General features: G+C 33.3%; 2 protein-coding genes across 9 annotated transcripts in view; one reads left to right on the forward strand and one right to left on the reverse strand.

The window, feature by feature from the left end:
- LRRN3 (leucine rich repeat neuronal 3) overlaps positions 1-9139 on the forward strand; it is a 34249-nt gene extending 25110 nt beyond the window's left edge. Inside the window, exon 2 of the mRNA XM_037511697.2 lies at positions 6137-9139. Within this exon, the coding sequence (XP_037367594.1) occupies positions 6499-8625 (2127 nt within the window). The 5' untranslated portion in view covers positions 6137-6498 and the 3' untranslated portion in view covers positions 8626-9139. The remainder of the gene's footprint in view (positions 1-6136) is intronic.
- Positions 1-21033, reverse strand: part of IMMP2L (inner mitochondrial membrane peptidase subunit 2) — a 732784-nt gene that overhangs the window by 393184 nt on the left and 318567 nt on the right. The gene's annotated exons all lie outside the window — the stretch shown is intronic.

Here is a 21033-nt window from a genome sequence, read left to right on the forward strand (position 1 = left end):
CCACTCTACCTCCCATTTTAACCAGAATAGATCTTTTTTCTATGTGTGACTACTGCACACCTGGGTAAGACTTTATTTGAACAAAGGACTTCACCAGTAAAATGATGACAAAACCAAGACAATGTAAAAATTTCTACAATATAAAAATATGCTAATTTTATTGACACCAAATTTATTCAGGTAGCTGCAACTTGAATATTAGCAAAAATCCATACCTTTCATTTTAGCAAAATAAATCAATATATTTATTCATATATAAATATGCCTATTTACTCAATCCAGGGACCAAATCCAGGCAATTTTCCTACTTAATAATTTTACCTTAATTTGTTAACCTAGTAACCCACTTTACCCAATACTATATAGACATAAAATGAAATAGGAATGTGACAAGTAATTAATTTGATAGGTTTGAAAAACCAATAATTCATTGATCCTAAAAACTGGGCCTTAATGTAATCATGGAAAATTCTTAACTTCCCCAATTTTTGAGCCTAAAGTCAAATATCCTAATGTTTCTTTCTCTTCTTCAGACAGTGTAGTTCTTCCAATAAATATAATGAGGTACAGGAAACCAGCCATGCTTTGTTCTTAAGATTTCGTATTGTAAAAAGTCATCTGAAAAATAGTGGGTCTTAAATCATTTTACCCACAAGTTTCCCCAGTATGCTTCACTATGTTTTATTTCTAAGTATTACAAAAGAACAACAGACATACGGGTTGCTCTTGCTGGACAGAAAGAACTAAGCGTTCCTCCCTCTTAAGTGCCCCCACAGCAGTGCACATTCTTTTATTGTAAGTCAAATCGACTGTGAAGCCTCCTCTGCTATTCATTCTTTCTATAACTAGAAACTTGGTTAGCAAATATTTAATTTTATTTATTATTGGCTTTCTATTGTCTACAGCCATGCCTGCCAAAAATTAGTCTCAATCAATGTTTCATAAATGATGAAAAACAAATGAGGGTAAAGAATGAAGATCATTTACCAGGGGAAAAAAATAGCACTTGCCATAAAAGATTCTGTATATAATTATATTTCAAAACATTTTGTGTTTTTAGATTAATTAAAGAAATCTCAAGTTACAATGAGTGTCCACAGGTATTTTTAAATATTGCAAGATATGGATTCTTAAAATGGCTTTCTTTTGATTGCCTATATTTTGTGGTTTCATGCTGCTGGCTAGAATATATTTATACATAAGAAAAATAAAGATACTATGAAAAATACTCAAAAATTACAGAACATGTATATTGAGAAAGTAACATATCTTAAATGCTTTTTAATTTAAAAAAAAATTAAAGGTCTTCTGTCTTTTAAATCAACTCCCCCAAAATTCTTAACTATCAAATTATACCCTTTCAGTGAAAAATAATTTGCCTTTCAGTAAAAATATCTGAAATAAAAAGATTACAAATGAAAGCAGTGACTGATGCAGTAGCAACTTAGTAAATATTTATTTGAAGGCAATGAATGTCTAAAGGAAAGAGAAGATAGATGATAAGCTAATAAGAGCTGACTTTTTTAACTTGTGTAAGTCACTCAAATCATTTAAAAGAGCCTTCAAATAGTACATTTCATTGTGATGTTGATTTTCATTTTTGGTGACATTTCAATAACATTATCTTCTGAACTTTTTATAATATTCAATTATAATTTATTGAGCTTTGATATAAGAAAGTTTCCATTGCCTTCAAAACTAAGAGAAGGCACAAAAATTACCTTCTAAAATAGTTTCACCAAAAAGAAAAATACTGAAAAGAACTATAGTTAATGATGAGTTGGTTCTTAGTGATGAGTTGGTTCATAGTCTCATAAGATTATGACCACATAAATAAATACACCCTCTAGCAATAGGGTTTAATGAAAATGCATCTAATATTAATAACAGTTACTTGCAGATGGCTTGTTTGTCATATTTGCAGGAAGAAAGGTAAGCTATTTTACTGATAGATAATCTACTCTTCATCCACTCATCGCTCCAGTCATTTACCTATCAATTCATAATATAACCTTTATTGATGGCTTATTAAGTTCCACTCCCTATATTAGGCTCCAGACCATCTGCCTAAGCAACAGTTCTAAAGTATGTAAAACCCAGGTTGAAATACCCACTTTTTTGAAGTATAATTTTCCTACTCTCATTATAGAAGAAAATAATCCCATCAAATTGATGTAGTATGAAAAATTATGCAGGTTTATCAATAATTACCTAATGAAAAATTTTCTAAGCTTGAAAAGTTACTTACTTGAATGTAATCCTAATACATGATATTTCTTATTCTCAATAATTTTTAACCCCACCTAGTAAATTGTGGCAACAGAGAACCATTTGGAATATATTTATTACCTTACAACGAATATGGCTAACTAGGGTTCTTCCCTCATGTATCTTGGTTTAGTTTATTTTCCAATCATATTGTGAATTGTGAGATCCCTTCCACTTTGCAAGGGAAAACTGCTTTCCTAATTATTGTTAATTTTAATTGTAGTCTTTTAAATTTTTTTCCGTGACAACATATTCTTTACTAAAGCACATATGTCAAACTATCATTTCTGAGGATTAGAATAATTAAGATATTTATCATAACTTCCCTGCCTTTGATTCTAAATTAAAAAGCAAATTATAGTTTGATAATTTGTATTTATAAGTACATTTCTTTATACAGAACAAAACATTGACCAGCAGATTCAACTTTTTGTATACAGCCATAATTCTGTAATACCCTGATGTTGTGGTTTTGTATATCAGTCCCTTGTGAGTTTGAATTGTGTGAATCAAACCCTGGCTCATCACTATTAGCAGACTGCTAAAATTAATTTTCTTAATTTAAGAAGCAGAATTCACATGACCATGGTAATTCCAGCCCTGAGAAATAAAATCACTCACTACATTTGTGTTACAAGTAGTTTATCTCATCTCTGTACATGTACACAATGTTGCTGACTGGAAAAACCTGCAGATCTTAGGACAAAACTTTAGTGAAGGAATTTTCAATACTAAATCTCACCCCATCTCTTATTAGGTATATGATCTCAGGTACATACACCTCAACGCCTTACATAAAAAATAGGGATTAAAAAACACTTGTCCAATTGTTTTACAAGGTCATTATTAAGATAAAATAAACAATGAATAAGAAAGGACTTAGAAAACCATAAAGAGCTAAAATGTGAGAGATTATTACTGTCTTACTATCCTGCAAACAATCCATGCCAAATAGTCCATTAGTGAATGTATCATAATCATCTTCAAAGACATGAGGGAAAAAATCAATATTAGAATAAAGGCAAATTTTTCCTATCCTCTATTGTGCTTCCCAATTTGAATTTGCTCAGCACTTTCAGAACTCTACTTACTTTTAAAAGCTTCAAGAGCAAAGTGACTTCAAAATGTGGTTGTTTCTATACAAATGATGAAATGAGATCAGAAAAGAGTTTCTAATAAAACATAGCTAGACATTAAAAGAACACTCACAAGAATAATTTCAAAATAAAAAGTGGCAATATTAGATAAACACCCCCCTCCCCAAAAAAAGAATGTCTTGTCTTTACCATTTCTAGTTCTCTAGTTAATATAATGGAGGATATAGGCATCTCTGCTCTGCTAGAGAAAGTAGATCTAACTGATTGATTGACAGGAATAATACCTTCTCAGTTCTCAACTGAACAATTTATGGGAATATGCAGAAATCTATTTTGTATTTTATAGCTAGGCTTATTCTTCATTCTGGGAATAAATAGGCAATTGATTTCTATTTTAGTTTTATTCAGGTGCTCCCTCCATGTGCTCCAATATCAGCTTTCACACAGAATCTGTTTACTTTTGCTTACCCTTTCAGAATGAAAACACATGAAGAGACCAGGCATGTTATCATTTAATCCTCTAGCTATTAACCCAATAACTGGCACACAGAAGGTGCTCATTAAATGTTAACTGGATAAATTAAGAAATAATCTTCAGATATAATGTTAGATTTACTTTCCCTTAATGTATACTGTTCATTTGTATTATACTCAAATTTAGTATTTGGATTGTGGTAATACAGGTAACACAATCTATGAAAGTCATAGATTTATGCCAGTCAAAGCAACTGCATATTGAACTTAGGAAATCATTGACTTGCTTAAATTATATGTAGAAGAGATGACTATATAAATGTATTAATGACTGTAATTTATCAGTTCATTGAAAAATTTCTTGAGCATCTACCTACAATGTATATGGTCTGGGGATGCAGTGAGACTGGGCTCATGGCTCATGCTCTGAAGGAAGTAAGTGTCTGGTTAAGGGAGAGAACCAAGTTCTTTAACAGAGGCCATGGGACCAATGAGGAAGGCAGCAAGTTATGATGCAAGGGGGAGGGGAGTGTTGAGTCAGGAAAGGCAAGGTACTGAAAGCTTCCAGACAGGGGATACTTGAACTAAAGTTTGAAAAGGAAATAAAGAGTTAATGTAAAACAAAGAAACAGGCATTCAAGACAAAGAACAGGGTGAGGTAATCATCATTTTGCCAGCAGAGAAAAGGCTGTAAGCTAGAGAATGGCAGATGGGGAGAAACCAGGAAAAAGAGAATGACCCCATATTGTGGAGGACACTGTAGGCTAAGAATTGATAATGTATCTTCAGTGAAGAAGGAATAGATTTTTTTTTTTTTCCTCCAGGGGCCTAGAGTCTACTTAAAATGGTAATAACAAAAAAGTTTTTTTTTTTCTTTAAGAATTTTAGATCAGCAAACAGATCGATGAAAAAAAAAAGATATTTATAATTCAAGATATTTAGTAATCATCTGAACTTCAAGGTTCAGTTTTTAATTAAAAATCACAACTCTGAAAATAAAGGATAAGGGTAAAGATAGGTATGATTTTAACCATAAATATTCTATAATTTTGAAAAAAAAATTCTTAAAAAGAAGTGTTTCTCTCAGACACCACTGCTCCAAATATACTATCTATATCACTGAAGCACCCACCTTTTCTAGAGTCAGTCAACAAAGCCGCTATGGATGATAGTATTGGGCAGAGATGATTATTTAATGATCATTACTGCTGGTAGGGAAAAAACCCCAGAATGAATAGTGGAGCCGAGCTCCAGGTGTCCTTTCCACTGGCTGGGAGATCTCATCAGCATGAGATCTTTGCATGTAGTAGATATCTAAAAGTAGTGGGGTGTTTTCAATATAACACATATCAAACCATAACTTGATTTTGGTTTGCTTATTTTTATGTAACAAAGACATTTGCATCCATTTAAAAGAAGAAATGTCTGAGTATCTGTTTTATTGATGCAATAAATTTATGTTTTCTTATTACTAATAGAAAGTTACATATTTTCATGAAAAGCAAGACACTCAAACACTAATCTAGATTTCAGTTAAGAATAACAATATGCAGGTATATCTACAGCAAGTTAGACTTAATTGTCCCACATACAGAAAAACTCAAATTACTTTGTACAGAGTAGATTATTGAGCGAAGCATGAATGAAAACAAGAAATTCAGCTAGGTACCACTACTTCTAGTTCATTTTATAATTTTGTTTTTTTATAAATTATTTTATTTTATATAATTCTTACATCATTTTTCATTTTTGCATAATGTATGCATTTTCATTTTGGTTATATTCCCCATACAGTTCCCACCCCCTTTTTCTGACTCTAATCATTTTATAATTTTGTTTCTAAATGGTGTCTCCTGTGAACAAGAGGAACCAAGACCTAAACCTCATTTGATTGTAACTGAACAGTATTATCTACTTATAACCATTTAATAATGCTTCTTGAAGAGAAAAAAAAAATCATCATTATTGAAAGGTTTCCTTTTCCCCCTATAACTAATTATTATGGAGGAAAAAACATAATAAACAAAATTACAGAATATGAACAAATATTTGAAACAACACAAATTACTATATTCACCCTATTTAATAAAAGCTCAGTCTTCTAAATGATTAAATTTCTCAGCCTATCCAATGTCTAAGTCAGGAACTATCACAATCATAACAAGAATAAGCCTTCAAAACATACTGAATTAACTGTAAGCTCCAATATTATACATGAAATAATTATAATTAATGAATTATAGTACTTTTTCCTTTGGACTAATTCTTTTTCTCTTTCATATGTTATTTTATTACAGTTGGCATCATGCTGCTATTCCTGCAAGTACTAAACAAGCAAGGGATTTGAATGTTATACTCTTAAATAAATGAATTACTCAATTTCCTGTGACCATCTATACATATTCCATCTTCAAAAAGTATATCAATATTGTATCATTCAAGAGATAGTGACTTTCTTTTTTCCAATATGCATGACATTTTTGGACACTGCAATTGTAGCACTGGCATTTATTCCCATGAAGAAAAACTTCGCAGTTCTATGGCATTCATCATTTGACAAATGCAACTCTTTTTCTTATCAAACAGCTCTTACTGAACTTACTAGCAGTGACTGTGGAATCCTTACAGGCCCATTAAATTTCTGAAAAAGAAAGCTAAGATGAAGGACATGCCACTCCGAATTCATGTGCTACTTGGCCTAGCTATCACTACACTGGTACAAGCTGTAGATAAAAAAGAGGATTGCCCACAGTTATGTACTTGTGAAATCAGGCCTTGGTTTACACCCAGATCCATATACATGGAAGCATCTACAGTGGATTGTAATGATTTAGGTCTTTTAAACTTCCCAGCCAGATTGCCTGCTGACACCCAGATTCTGCTCCTACAAACTAACAATATTGCAAAAATTGAAGACTCCATAGACTTTCCAGTAAACCTTACTGGCCTGGACTTATCTCAAAACAATTTATCTTCAGTCACCAATATTAATGTAAAAAAGATGCCTCAGCTTCTTTCTGTGTACCTAGAGGAAAACAAACTTACTGAACTGCCTGAAAAATGTCTGTCTGGACTGAGAAACTTACAAGAACTCTATATTAATCACAACTTGCTTTCTACAATTTCACCAGGAGCCTTTATTGGCCTACATAATCTTCTTCGACTTCATCTCAATTCAAATAGATTGCAGATGATCAACAGTAAGTGGTTTGATGCTCTTCCCAATCTGGAGATTCTGATGATTGGGGAAAATCCAATTATCAAAATCAAAGACATGAACTTTAAGCCACTTATCAACCTCCGCAGCCTGGTTATAGCTGGTATAAACCTCACAGAAATACCAGATAATGCCTTGGTTGGTCTTGAAAACTTAGAAAGCATCTCCTTTTATGACAACAGGCTTATCAAAGTGCCCCATGTTGCTCTTCAAAAAGTTGTAAATCTCAAATTTTTGGATCTAAATAAAAATCCTATTAATAGAATACGGAGGGGTGACTTTAGCAATATGCTACACTTAAAAGAACTGGGGATAAATAATATGCCTGACCTGATTTCCATCGATGGTCTTGCTGTGGATAACTTGCCAGATTTAAGAAAAATAGAAGCGACTAACAATCCGAGGTTGTCTTACATTCACCCAAATGCATTTTTCAGGCTACCCAAACTGGAATCACTTATGCTCAACAGCAATGCCCTTAGTGCCCTATACCATGGTACAATTGAGTCACTGCCAAACCTCAAGGAAATCAGCATACACAGCAATCCCATCAGGTGTGACTGTGTCATACGCTGGATTAATATGAACAAAACCAACATTCGATTTATGGAGCCAGATTCACTCTTTTGTGTGGACCCACCTGAATTCCAAGGCCAGAATGTTCGGCAAGTGCATTTCAGGGAAATGATGGAAATATGTCTCCCTCTCATAGCTCCTGAGAGTTTCCCTTCAAATCTGGATTTAGAAACGGGGAGCTATGTTTCCTTACACTGTAGGGCTACTGCAGAGCCACAGCCTGAAATCTACTGGGTAACACCTTCTGGTCAAAAACTCTTACCTAACATGCTGACAGAAAAGTTCTATGTCCATTCTGAAGGTACACTAGATATAAGTGGCATAACCCCAACCGAAGGGGGCTTATATACATGTATAGCAACTAACCTTGTTGGTGCTGACTTGAAGTCTGTTATGATCACAGTGGATGGTTCTTTTCCCCAGGATAACAATGGATCTTTAAATATTAAAATAAAAGATGTTCAAGCCAATTCCGTTCTGCTGTCTTGGAAAGCAAATTCTAAAATTCTCAGATCCACCATCAAGTGGACAGCCTTTGTCAAGACTGAAAATTCCCATGCCGCCCAAAGTGCTCGAATACCATCTGATGTCAAGGTGTATAATCTTACTCATCTGAATCCATCCACTGAGTATAAAATCTGTATTGATATACCCACCATCTATCAGAAAAACAGAAAACAATGTGTAAATATCACCACAAAAAGTTTGGACTCTGATCGAAGAGAATATGAGAAGAGCAGCACCACAACATTTATGTCCTGCCTTGGAGGCTTTCTGGGGATTATTGGTGTAATATGTCTTTTCACCTGCTTCTCTCAAGAAATGAACTGTGATGATGGACGTAGCTATGTGAGGAATTACTTACAAAAACCAACTTTTGCATCCAGTGAGCTTTATCCTCCTCTGATCAACCTCTGGGAATCAGGTAAAGAAAAGAGTACAGCACTGGAAGTGAAAGCAACCGTTATAGGTGTGCCAGCAAACATGTCCTAAAAACAACTGACTAAACCTACTTCAAATGAATACTCAAAGCTGTGGTTGTGTTTTTAAAAATGCAGAAAAACATTACTTTCTAGAAAGAATGAAATACTTCACCAATGCTGCTCCTGACCAATGGAAATATGTACAAGTTCAGCATTTTAATCAACTGGCTTCAAAGGGTACTGTGGCAACCAAATAAAATAATTCCATTTTCTAGAACTTTCATGTAACTTTTATGTCTGGAATACAGTTACAGTGGACAACATTTCTGTATTTTTTTTTAAGTATATAAGAGTAGATGAACTCAGCAATACCTCCTCCTGTGTTGTATTACACATATTAGCCACGAGTTTTTGCAGTGACCAGATAAACTTGAATTGACACGTGGTGTAATAAAATGGGAAAATTCTGTAGAGTAGACACAGTGAGTATGTGGACCTCTTTTATAAGGAAAAATACATTTTGGATTAAAATCAATTGCTTTTGTCTTGTTTTTGTTTCTAAATAAAGAATAATTTCTGGGAAATGTCACCTGACCAGATATCATTTAAATGACAAAGTTTGTAAGAAGCATTTTTCTATAATGAAATTTGGAATGCAAATAATAGTTATTTTTACTGGGTTTATAACTACAAGTTTTAATGCACAAGAATATCTTAAAAGGCATTTTATTAATATTGAAAGGTAGTAATAACTGTATTTAATCCCTTTGTTATTGACATAAATCATCTAGGACATTACATATCTACTTAAAAGAATTTTCTTAAAATGCATCTTTGGGGGCAGACATAATTATTAAGTTCACATAATGTAAATTCATATCTGAGCAGCTAAAGTCATATTTTAACAATTGGTAGTAGCTCAACTTAAGGCTGTTTATTTGCAAAAACTGTATCAGCAGATTTTGACAGGGTTTCTGATGTAGATGTAATTCTCAAATCCTCCTGTGATTCTAAACACATTCTAAATGTGCCACTGAAATAGCAGTGAAACAGATAATCTCATGATATGCTATGTTGCAAATATAGCAATGAAATGATATGTGCTACATATTCCCAAATAAAGGAGGTGTGTATACTTGTATAACAACTATTGTATTGATAGTTGGTGCTGACTTAAAGTCTGTTATGTTTTCCCTAGGAAAATATTTTTTAAATTTTAAGAGAGTAGGGTTTTCAGGATAAGAAATATAGAATTTTATTTTAAAATGGATAGTGTTAGTAGTAGAATCAGCTTGTCACGTTTGATTTTATGAAATGCTCTTATTTAGTTCACCCCACCTAAAAATGGCACAAATAATAAAATTCTAGAACTCAGCAAAGATTTAAGAGGATAGTTTTGCTAGTGAAAGAAAAAGCTTCTGACACTAGTTTAGAGTCAAAGGAAAAACTAAGTGTGGTTTTCTATGACAAAATTTCATGCCCCTGAAAATAAGAACTCAAAAAAATTGAGAATCACTGAAATGAAATTGCGAGAACATTATTAGTTATTACAGAACCTCACATGGAAAATATAATGATTTTGCATGGGAAAAAATAGCTTTTTTAGGGTTTTAGTTTTATTTATCAAAACCCCCACAGTTCTGCAGGTTTCTGTATATACAGCAAACATCCTCAAATGACAAAAGGCTATCTAAGATAATAAGCCATATTTTTATAAGCAAATTACTTATTTTTACAATGTTGCAAGGCTGCCACGTTAATTGCTGTGTCTATTCACAATCAAGTGTTTAACTTTTCTTACAATAGCTTGCTGCATATTACCAACATGTCACTGACCTGTAAATATTTTCAGCACTGCAGTCATATCAACTTATTTCTTAATGCTAGATATTTGCTTTTGTGATAGCATTGACAGTTTCTAATTAAAACCTAGCTGTTTTTGATAATGTGGAAAGTAATTGCTATGAACTCTTTTAAATGAAAGGACAAATTGTGTGAACCCAAATATGAAACTTGCTAATTCGATGTGTTTCCCAAAAACAAATTTTACAACCAGATGAATCACTATCACAGGGAGGCTGACATTAGAATTTATCAGTAAGACATGCTCATACATCATGATAGGTTTCAGCACCACGAACAGGGCATTTTAACAAGCCAGGCTATTTTCCAAAAGTATACAAGCTGAAATATGACCTATTATGATGCAGATATTGTATAGGTCAGCAAAAGCTTGCTCAGGTACCACACATGTTTCTTCTAAACATATCTTCATGAGAGATTATAACCAAAATATTGTAGAGTCAAGAATACAATTCAAACTATATTTTTCTTAGAAAAAAAGGTAGCAAATAAGCATTCCAAATAGACTCCAAATAGTAAGCACTGAAATAAAGTATTTTTGGTACAGCTGAATACATAAAGATACTCAAAGCAAATCATGATCCAATTTGCTTGCTTAAATTTTAATCTAAATTGTCAGTGAGAGAGAAAAAGAAATTTACTTCAATAACAACAATGGCATTTCACACTCCTTATATTACCTCTTAAAACTCACATCAAATTAACTAAGCTGATAGCAACACTCAATGCATATAACTTATAATTTGGTGATACCATATATGAATGGAATTGCAAAACTTACATATAACAAAGTTTATACTCCTATGAAAGCCAACTGATTCCCTTATCTTACAAAAATTATCTTTAAAAATTACATAATTTCAAGTTTATACTACAAATGATATGAATTTAAAAAAAATAAATATGTACAGCTAGATACAAAAATGTATAAACATAATGTGGAACAAAATGTGCAACTGTGAGCAAACACAATCACAATATGCTGCCAGTCATATGCTGACCATTTTGCTTGGAAAGAAATCAAATTTATAGAACATAAATTATATATCAGTCTATATAAATTATATATATATGTCTTTGATACTTATTTCAGTGCATAGACATTTATTCTAATAAGTATGAGTATTTCCAAAATCCAGACTAAACATTTCATTCATGATTTAACAAAGTCACTGGTGATTTGATGAGAACACATTCAGGGTTTTTTTGATAAGAAAATAACATGAAATAGAACATAATTCCATTTTATTCCCAATGAATTAGAGAATCCTATATAGATTTGAATCCACCTACTCTAGTTTACTTTAGTATATATCAGAAGTCTGTAGTTCACTTTTGCCTATGTCATATAGTTGATTCCAAATAAGGGATTAGATACATCAATACAACTTTCTCTTAAAAGCAAACTGAGGTCTTCAAATAAATAACAAATTCAGAGAAAATTACATATGATTTCTAAATTATTGTAGTGTTTCAGGGTAACAGAGCATAACAAAAAGAATAGTTGTTGTCCTGGGAAAGCCTTTCAACAGTATTAACTATAATAACATTGGAAGATCTCACAGTCCTTGGTGTGTTTATATTTATTTTTTCTAACTCAAATATATCTTCAACAAACAAACATTATGTGGTCATAAACATATGGTTTGGTATCTGAAGTTACTGATTCAAAAATCCAATTGTGATAGCCATTTATAATTTTTTTAATATTTACCAGACTCTGGAACAAATAATGGTATGAGCTTGGGACATAAATTTATCTCCCAAATCTAGAAAGTTGGAGTTTAGTAAAATAACCTATCATTTGTGGTACCAGATTCAAAACTGGTAAAGACCAAAAAAAGCTTGTAAAATAGCAGAGATGTCACTTTTAAAGTAATATGATATTAAATACCAAAGGGACTCTTCAAAGAATACTACATAAAATTGAAATTCATCATTAAAACTGGTATTAAAATCAGGCACATCTGGTAAGCATCCCTTTAATAATATTTGAGAAAGGGGTCATCTATAACTTTAAGGATACTCATCCCTGTTTTCTAGCTAGATGATTTTTTAAAATTGTAATATATATTTTATGGCAAATTATTTTATCAGAAGAGAGAGAATATTTACATACAACATGCAGTCACAGGGTTATTTTAAAGTGTCCCAAAACATTCTGACAAACAATACCTTCTCATAATTAGAGAATAGAGATGATTGGCACAGGCTACGAATAGTGAGACCATGGCAATCGGCATAAGAATTTGAATAACATTGCTAAGTAATGGAAGAATGTTCTCAAAATTCATTTGGTGCTAAGCATGGTGGAAACTAATATATCCAGGAAATGACATCCAAACTCAAATCACCAGAACTAATTTATGAGGCTACAAATATTAGTTTTCCATATTTCAATATATCTGAGCCTGTAGCCCAGCCCCAATGTCTCATCCATTCCCTACTCCTCTGTATGGAAATATAAAAAGTGGCAAGTAAAAGAGAAAAAGAAGTAGATACAAGAACACTCTCTATTTATTCATCGTTCTTCTCAAATCTGAAACTACGCCACACACATACTCTAAAGACCCTCGCAAGCACACAATCAGATACTCTTCATGCTCAAGTTAAAGGTAGCTATTACTTGAAAGATATCTTAATATCAAATATATTTGAAATACATCTTCTATAAAATTCACAGAAGGTCAAAATACTACTCTAGTTCTCCACTGTCTCCCCAAAAAGCAAAATAAATGAGACTCTATGCAATATAAAATTAGGTCTATGATTTTGAATTTAAAACTGGCCTAGCTCAATTTTCATGACAATGACTACACAGATACATATTTTAAAAGAAATATGGATTTCTACAGTACAAATGTGCATTATGTCACAATATTTAGAACTCAATTTTGTAGACTAAAGAATGAATGAGGAGATAAGCATTAATAGACGTTACAGAACGTAACAGAATTAATAGTAAACTTAATGAAAGGGAAAAGTATTCGCACAAAATTTTGGGAATGCTTTTGATTTAAAATCTCCTAAGTGTTTTGGGAAACAGTGACATTGAGACTAACAGTTACTTTTTCTTTTCTTTTTCTTTTTTTAATTTTTTTTAAGATTAATTTATGCATTTATACAAGCACTGGGTACAGTCAGAAGCACGGGAGGGTGGCTGGGAGGGCTCCCGGCCAGAGCAGGGAACAGAACAGGCAGACTGACGAAATACACTGCTGAGGGGAGCAGTGGGTGGCAGGAGAGGTCTGCTGCCATGTGGGACCCTCGCAGGCACCCGGGGATTGAACCAAGGCTGCAGAGGTTGCGGACAGCTTTGCAGCCCAGCGCTCAACCGCTGCGCCACTGGGGAAGCCCCAGTTACTTTTTCAATACTTCAATATGTTTTATTTGAAAACTTTGTTGGAGACTCCAACTGAATTCAAGGGGAAAATTGAAACAGAAAATACACTGGATAAAAATATATCTACCTTCCCATAATATTTAAAATTTTAGTATTTGAGGATGCTCAGAAGGATTTCTGCAATATCTTGATGCCACCTTTTCTAATCTGTGGAGAGAACTCCAATTCACCCCAGCAGTGTCTGTTCCATTTCACTCTGGTACAGGTAATAGAAAAGAACCACTCTGGTGTAGATAATAGGAAAAAAAAGAGTGATTTCTATTTTATTGATAAGAGTAACTCTGCCCCAGCTCTAGGCTGGCATACTCAGGCAAACTGTATTTCAGTGTGACTACTCAAAACACCAGGCAAGAAAATATATGTGGCTCAGCACAAACTGTCAACTCTTTCTTTAAAAATTGTCAAGGATTAGCTTCACTGATGCCAGAAAATATAAAATACTAGAAGATATACAGATCAGTAGTCCTAGATTTTGGAATTAAAGTTAATATCTCAAAAATGAGGATATTAAAAAACACCAATGACTACACAGATACATAATTAAAAAGTAAAGTACTTTTTATGGCATAAGGCATTTTTATATATTGAAATTTCATATATATTATGCTTGGTATTTGAACATATTATCCATACTGTGTGATATCAGAAAAAATAAGTTACTTGATGGATTATTTGGTCATGGGAAAGAATATATCAAATTAGATTATCATAAGACAAATATGCAAGTTCACTGAATCTTTTCATTGCCCCAAAGTGAGCACTTCAAACACCTAGGGGTACCTTTCATATTGGCAATGGACTTACCAATAAAGATTTTTACTGTATTGGGAAGAGCTAATCAGTATGATTAAACAGTATGATTTAAACAGTATGATTTCATAAGGACATTTTATATTATACATCTCTAAAGTTCTCCTACCTTAAAGCTCCAAGCTTATTGTTATGATGATGTCACATTATTTTTAATACATTATTTTAAAATACTATACACAATTTAAAAATTATTTTCTTAATATAGTGTATTACAAAAGTAACACTACTATTAATCAAAATCAAGCAAAGACAAGAAAGTCTCACATTCTCCCTGTGTCCCTCACATGCTCATTCTACTTCTACAAAGTTTAGATTCTCTCAGACATTACTGTCTTCACTCTTTATACAGACTAGGGCTGCCCAAAGAACTCCACTCTCAGAACCAAGGAAGACTTTATGGCTCATCCCATCACGTCCTTGCTCAATGCAAAATTTGACATAACTGCCACATGCCATCTTCTACTAGGTCAGTCCCTTATTTCATTTTGAAAAACTTGAGGAATAAACAGGTTTCTGCCTCATTTTGAAATGCTTCTGTCTAAACTTCACCAATTCTATTTCAAAAAGCAAAGAATAAATTCAACGCGTGCATCAACGGGCAGCCTACAAGTCAATTATGCTCTCATGTCCTTGTACTGTCTTTGCTCCACATTAAAGAAACCCAAGCAATTCAGGTTGTTCTTTACTGGAAATGGTCCAAGTCATCAAAGTTTCTTAAAATGTAGTACTGGAAAGAGAATGCAACCCTCCAGGTGTGCTAAACTCTCGTTTACTTATTTCATTGGGAAGGAATGTTAACCAATTTCCTTCACTATTTTTTATTGAAAGCAGAGCCAACGTCTAGGCAGACAAGGGTCATCATATTTGATGCCAAATCTTGTATTTTGCAACATCGTTAATATCATCAGCAGCACTGTGTAAATGCTAAATCCTATCATACAAGGTGATTGCATTTAAATCAGTAGTTGTATTTTATAATATAAACAAGAAATTTGGGTGTTATTTATAAAGTTTAAGTAACTTATCAAGACTATGCTAGTAGTTTTATGGGCAGGGGTGAGAAGGATCTGGTCTCCACGTAAAAGTAAAATGACAGGTTGTTAACTTGCTACCACTATTCCAAACCTTGTAATGCCTCATATAAACTAATGTGACCTTAGATACATGTCATTCAGCAGATAGTAAGGGTGGATCTTAAGTCAACTTAATTAGCATAAGCGACAACGGTAAGAGCAGAAAATTAAGAGTCTCCATAATTAGAAATCTCATTTCATCACATATTAGAAAAGTAAAGCCTGAAACAATAAGACCAGGAAAAGCTGAGCAATTCCACAGGGCTGATTCCATGGTCATTAGAGAAATCGATAGAGTGACAAGGCTTTTAGAAAAACCAGAAACTCAGTGCAAGCTACTCAGAAGGAACTAATGAAAGATATGTCCATACATCCAGATTATATGATTGCTTAACTGAATAATGGTAGTCAAAATCTGTCATGAGTTAACAGGATGCTAAACTTATTTTTAACTCAGTTCCACTTAAAGTTAACATAATGCATTATGATACACAAGATTTTAATTTCACACACAAAATTTTTTTTACTCTGGATAATGGAAACTGATATTTTCATTTTATTCTCATTCTTTTTATAAAAATGTTTAATGATCGATTGATTTATTTCACTAATGAGTAATGAGTCATGATCTGCAATTTGAACAACAGTGAGCAGCTACAAGTCTAAATATGGTCAGAAGTAAACCACAAGTCAAGAAGTCACTGTGCATTTGCCATTAAAAGCTCCTGTCTTTTGTAATATTTTATAATACTATTAGTCCAAAGGTAAATGTTGTTTCTATGAAATCCAGGATAATGAGGAAAAACAGAAGAGAGGAAAAGATGGTAATAACAGTTATGAAGAGCTACACTGAGCAGATGAGCATGCTTTATGTATAAATATACACATGCAGTATATACATATATAACATTTACACACACTATATGTGTATATTTACATGTAAATATGTTCACATCTGGCTATATTATATATATATTAATTACATACATTTATATTATATGTGTGTATATGGGTGTATGTAGAGTGAGAAAGAAAGTGAATGAGAGAGACTTAGAAGTGTTGAATAACGCCCAAAATGGAAGAGTGGAGATTAAACCCAAATCCGTATTACTCTGAAGTTTGTCCTTTTTCCATAGGTTAGAGAATAGCTGAACAAATGTAAATACTACCTCTAAAATGCATCTGTCTAAAAATATATTAAAAACCTCTCAAAGGGTAGGAAAATCTTCAAATTATTAAATCAGAAGATTTTTACATCAGCATAGCGCTTTTAGTTGGAAATGAATTTCTGAGTTTCATTTAAAGATAGAAGTGTGTCTTTCTCCAAGGGCTGTCATAAGAAAGTACTATATGCCTTCTTCCCTTTGGCTCTGTAGCTCTGTACCCAAGTCCCCTCCCTTCTATTATAAAGGAATCAGTGTAACTAGACAAAGTCCATGCTAATTTGATTACATCTGCAAAGAACCTATGTCCAATCAGGTCATATTCACAAATACTGGGTTTAGTATGTGAAGATGTCTTTTTGAGGGGCAGAATTCTATTCACTACAAGCAGATGGGAATATATAACATGATAAGAGCTGTAAAGTTGGAATGCAACAAAGCTATGGTTGCTCAGTTTAATTTCTAGTGGCAGTGGGGTATGGGTGGGACAAGGTTAAACTTCCTCTTAGTTCACTGAAAGCATTTACAAACGATGCAACAAAAATGCAAACAAAAGTCAAGTAAAATTAATTTTCAAGAAGGATTTATTCTGTATTCAAATTATACTAATTACCATGCTGGAAGAGTCATTAAGATGTCATATAAAAATGAATTTTTTTCTGACTGAAGTAAAGAATTTTTTAAATCAGTATTTATTCATTTGCTAATGATTTAGTTCATCATTTGCAATTCCTGGCCAAGAAAGATACTGGACAAGAAGTACCATTTTCCATCATGTAAAACAACACTTAAAACACTGGCATATTTCTTTATAAACTTAGATCTTTTTTTCTATTTCACCACTTTCATACTATATTGCTCAAAATAGGAAAAGGAAAATGTAATCAAGGTCCCTAAGTCAAGTAGCAGAGCAAATGATAGAAAAAAATAAAATTTGATTTGAGGGGTAAAGATACTGAATTACTACCTCAATGCTCTGAATGATAAAAGCACAGTCAAAAGCAGTTCACTTTCTTTAAATCAAGAGGTTTCTCAATAGCTTTACTAAAGAAGAACAGAATATCAGCACTGAATTTTTGTGAGAACTTTAATATGAAGGAGTTAAGAAATTACCCTTTAAAAATCTCACTGAAATACAGTTGGAATACAGAAGGATCCACCACACCTCTGTACAAAACTACTTTAAAATACTAAAAGGTATCTCATTCCTTTTAAAAATATTTGGTGAATGTGGATAATGTCATATTGCCTAGAGTAAACCCGATGCCTTTGTTCTATTAGAAGAAACAAGATCCCTTTAGCTAAAGGTTTTCCTCTGCTTTTGTCTGTTCAGCACTAGCACAACTAGGGTGACAGTCTCATAAAGAAAATAACCAAAGGCACTCACTTTTCCAATGACTTGGCATCTCTCCAGGACTGACACTCCATGCCCTACATTAACTCCTGAGGCCACAGGAACAAAGGAAGAAGGAAACAGTGTGCTTTTGTATTTAGAGATGGCAGCTACTTTTTACATGGGCAATATAATTCATTGTTTCTTCTGTAGTTGCTTAAGCCAATTTAAATTTTAACAGTCATCCACAAACAACATCTCTTGCTCTAAGTTAGGTATCATGTATGGATAAAACCCTGCAAAAATGACTTACAAGAAATTAATAGTCCTGGAAGAAAAGTGGAACACAGATGGAAGAAAATGAGAGATAAGGAATAAGAAAGTGAGATACTTCTATTGTTTTTTAATTCATCCACAGTCACACACTTAAAGTCATACTTGGTTCTTACAAAGATAAGTTTAACAGTTGTTTTGCCAAGAAAGAATATCAGAAATTACTTGGTCACTTACTTGAAATAGCTTAGCATGTATGCATTTCATGTATATAGCTTACATGTATACATGTAAGTATAACTTACATGTAAGTATAACTTACATGTATACATGTATGCAACTTACAAAACTCTTTAAGAAAAAATAGAACTAAAAATTTAAAAAATTCCAATACTCAAATATCACAAATATGACTAAAATATATTTTTCAGTTGACATGATTTTTAAAAATCATTTCCATTGATCCCTTTTTTAAAAAAATTCTATTTGGCTCTTGCAAGAATAAATAGGCAAATAAATGAAAGCCCATTGGATTTAAAGTATTTTACCAACAGGAGGGATAAATCTGGAATGTTTTAATATGCCCTATTTTCACTGTGCATTGAGGAAAATGGGGTGGGGGGAATTGAGCTTATAAAACACTAAATTGAAACACAATTTTACTGCTCTAAGAATCTCAGTGGCCCTATTACCCAGAGGCAAAATAAAACCTAAATGATTCTCTTGAACAGGTAATAAACCATACCAATGGTCAGAGAATGGACAAGGTTGATATTTCTTTGTTCAGTAGTACTTACTGAGAAATTAAAATGTCAGAAGCTTCAAGGTATACAAAGATGGACTACATATGAGTCTGCATTGCAAGAGTTTATCTATGGTAGGAAATAAGGAACTCCATAGCAATGAAGAGGCTTCCAAATATATTTTCAAAATTTCCAAATAGCATTTAATGTGATTGTGATATGTAGGTTATTCATCTCCACTATCTAAAAATTTGTTCTTTCTGTAACAGAAGACACATTTTAAAAAGTACCCATTCTCTTTATAAAGATAACAAGTTTCCATTTTCAAAAATAGGGGAAAAATCTGCTTTATTGGGTCTCCCTGCTGGCGCAAAGGGTTAAGCCCTGTGAAGCACAGTGAAGCAATCCGAAGCCTCTGCACCATGAGTTCCATCCCGGTGGGCAGGGAGAGGCCCACATGGTGAGCCAGACCTCTCCTGTCTCGCCCGCTACTCCCCTCAGCAGTGTATTTCGGTTAGCCTGCCTGTTCTGCTCCCCGCTCTGTCTCTGGTGAATCCTCTCACCCCCTGCATCTCTGGCCTGTACCTCAGCTATTGTATGCATAAATAAATAAATCTTTAAAAAAATCCACTTTATTAAAAATCCCAATTTGAGTTAGGAAAAGAGAAAGCCCATTGAGATGTATTTCACCTGCTGAAATTTTGGTTCATTTCACAATTCCTAAGCAAAAGCAAAAAGTAGGAGGATTCTTTCTCTTGTCGGGTTGTCTTACGCTGTTGGCATCACTACTTTATCACAAACAAAAATGCTAATTTTATTTCTATAGTTACATCCTAGCTTTCTATTATATCTACTGTCTCCCAGGTACCATTACTATTCAGTTTTTTATGTTTTTATTTTTTGAAGTACATGCATAAGAGTGGGGGGGGGAGAAGGGAGCAAAAGGAGAGACACAGAGCAAATTAATCCACCCAAAAAGTAAGACACAAAAGACTAACAGGCAAAGTATGAAAAAAGGGACAAAGCTGGGGCAAGAGGGGACATGAGAGAAACTGAGACTGAAGAGGATGTAAGTGGACAAAGTCCTCTGTGAACTTGCAGTGTTAGCTTATTTGCCCTTATTAACTATCTACTATCACCTGGTCTCTACTGCCCTTTAAATAATTGGTTGGCAAAAGCAGATAAGACATGAAGTGGCAATGCCTTGGCGAGTATGAACCTTCCGGATAGGATCATGTATTCAGAGCCCAGGTGAGTCAATACTGATATTTTTAGCTTCTACATACAAAGTGCAGAATTCTGAAATCTGAATCAGATTCAAAATAATAGTTGTGTGTGCCTTTCAAAAATGCTATACTTCACTTAATACATACTTTTTCTATTACACTTAATAACATTTTGGAACACAAATGATGAGATAACTAAGAAATATAATTGGGCAGGGGTTAAATAAGTTAACAGGGCCAAGACATTTTGACCAGATGGCTTTCTACAATTTTGGAATATCTGAACTTCTCAAAAATGTCACAGGGTGTGAAAATTGAAAACATTTCCATCTGCCTAAACTAAAGGAACTATTGCTCCTCATTCATGCTAATGATAATTTCATGCTGTTCTCCAAGTTATTAAGGCTGTGAGGCTGCTTGAGAAGAATAATTGTCTATTCTTCCCCTGACAGGGTAATTCTAAATCCAGTTGGGTAATAATATTGAGAGAGCTTCTAGAAATAGTCTCTTCCTGTCTACTCTGCTACAATAGAGGAAAATATCTATGACACATAATACAGAACTTGTATGATTAAATGGTATAAGAAT

Source organism: Talpa occidentalis, unplaced genomic scaffold (assembly GCF_014898055.3).
Source record: "Talpa occidentalis isolate TD23 unplaced genomic scaffold, MPIMG_talOcc4v2.1, whole genome shotgun sequence".
Lineage (NCBI taxonomy): Eukaryota > Metazoa > Chordata > Mammalia > Eulipotyphla > Talpidae > Talpa > Talpa occidentalis.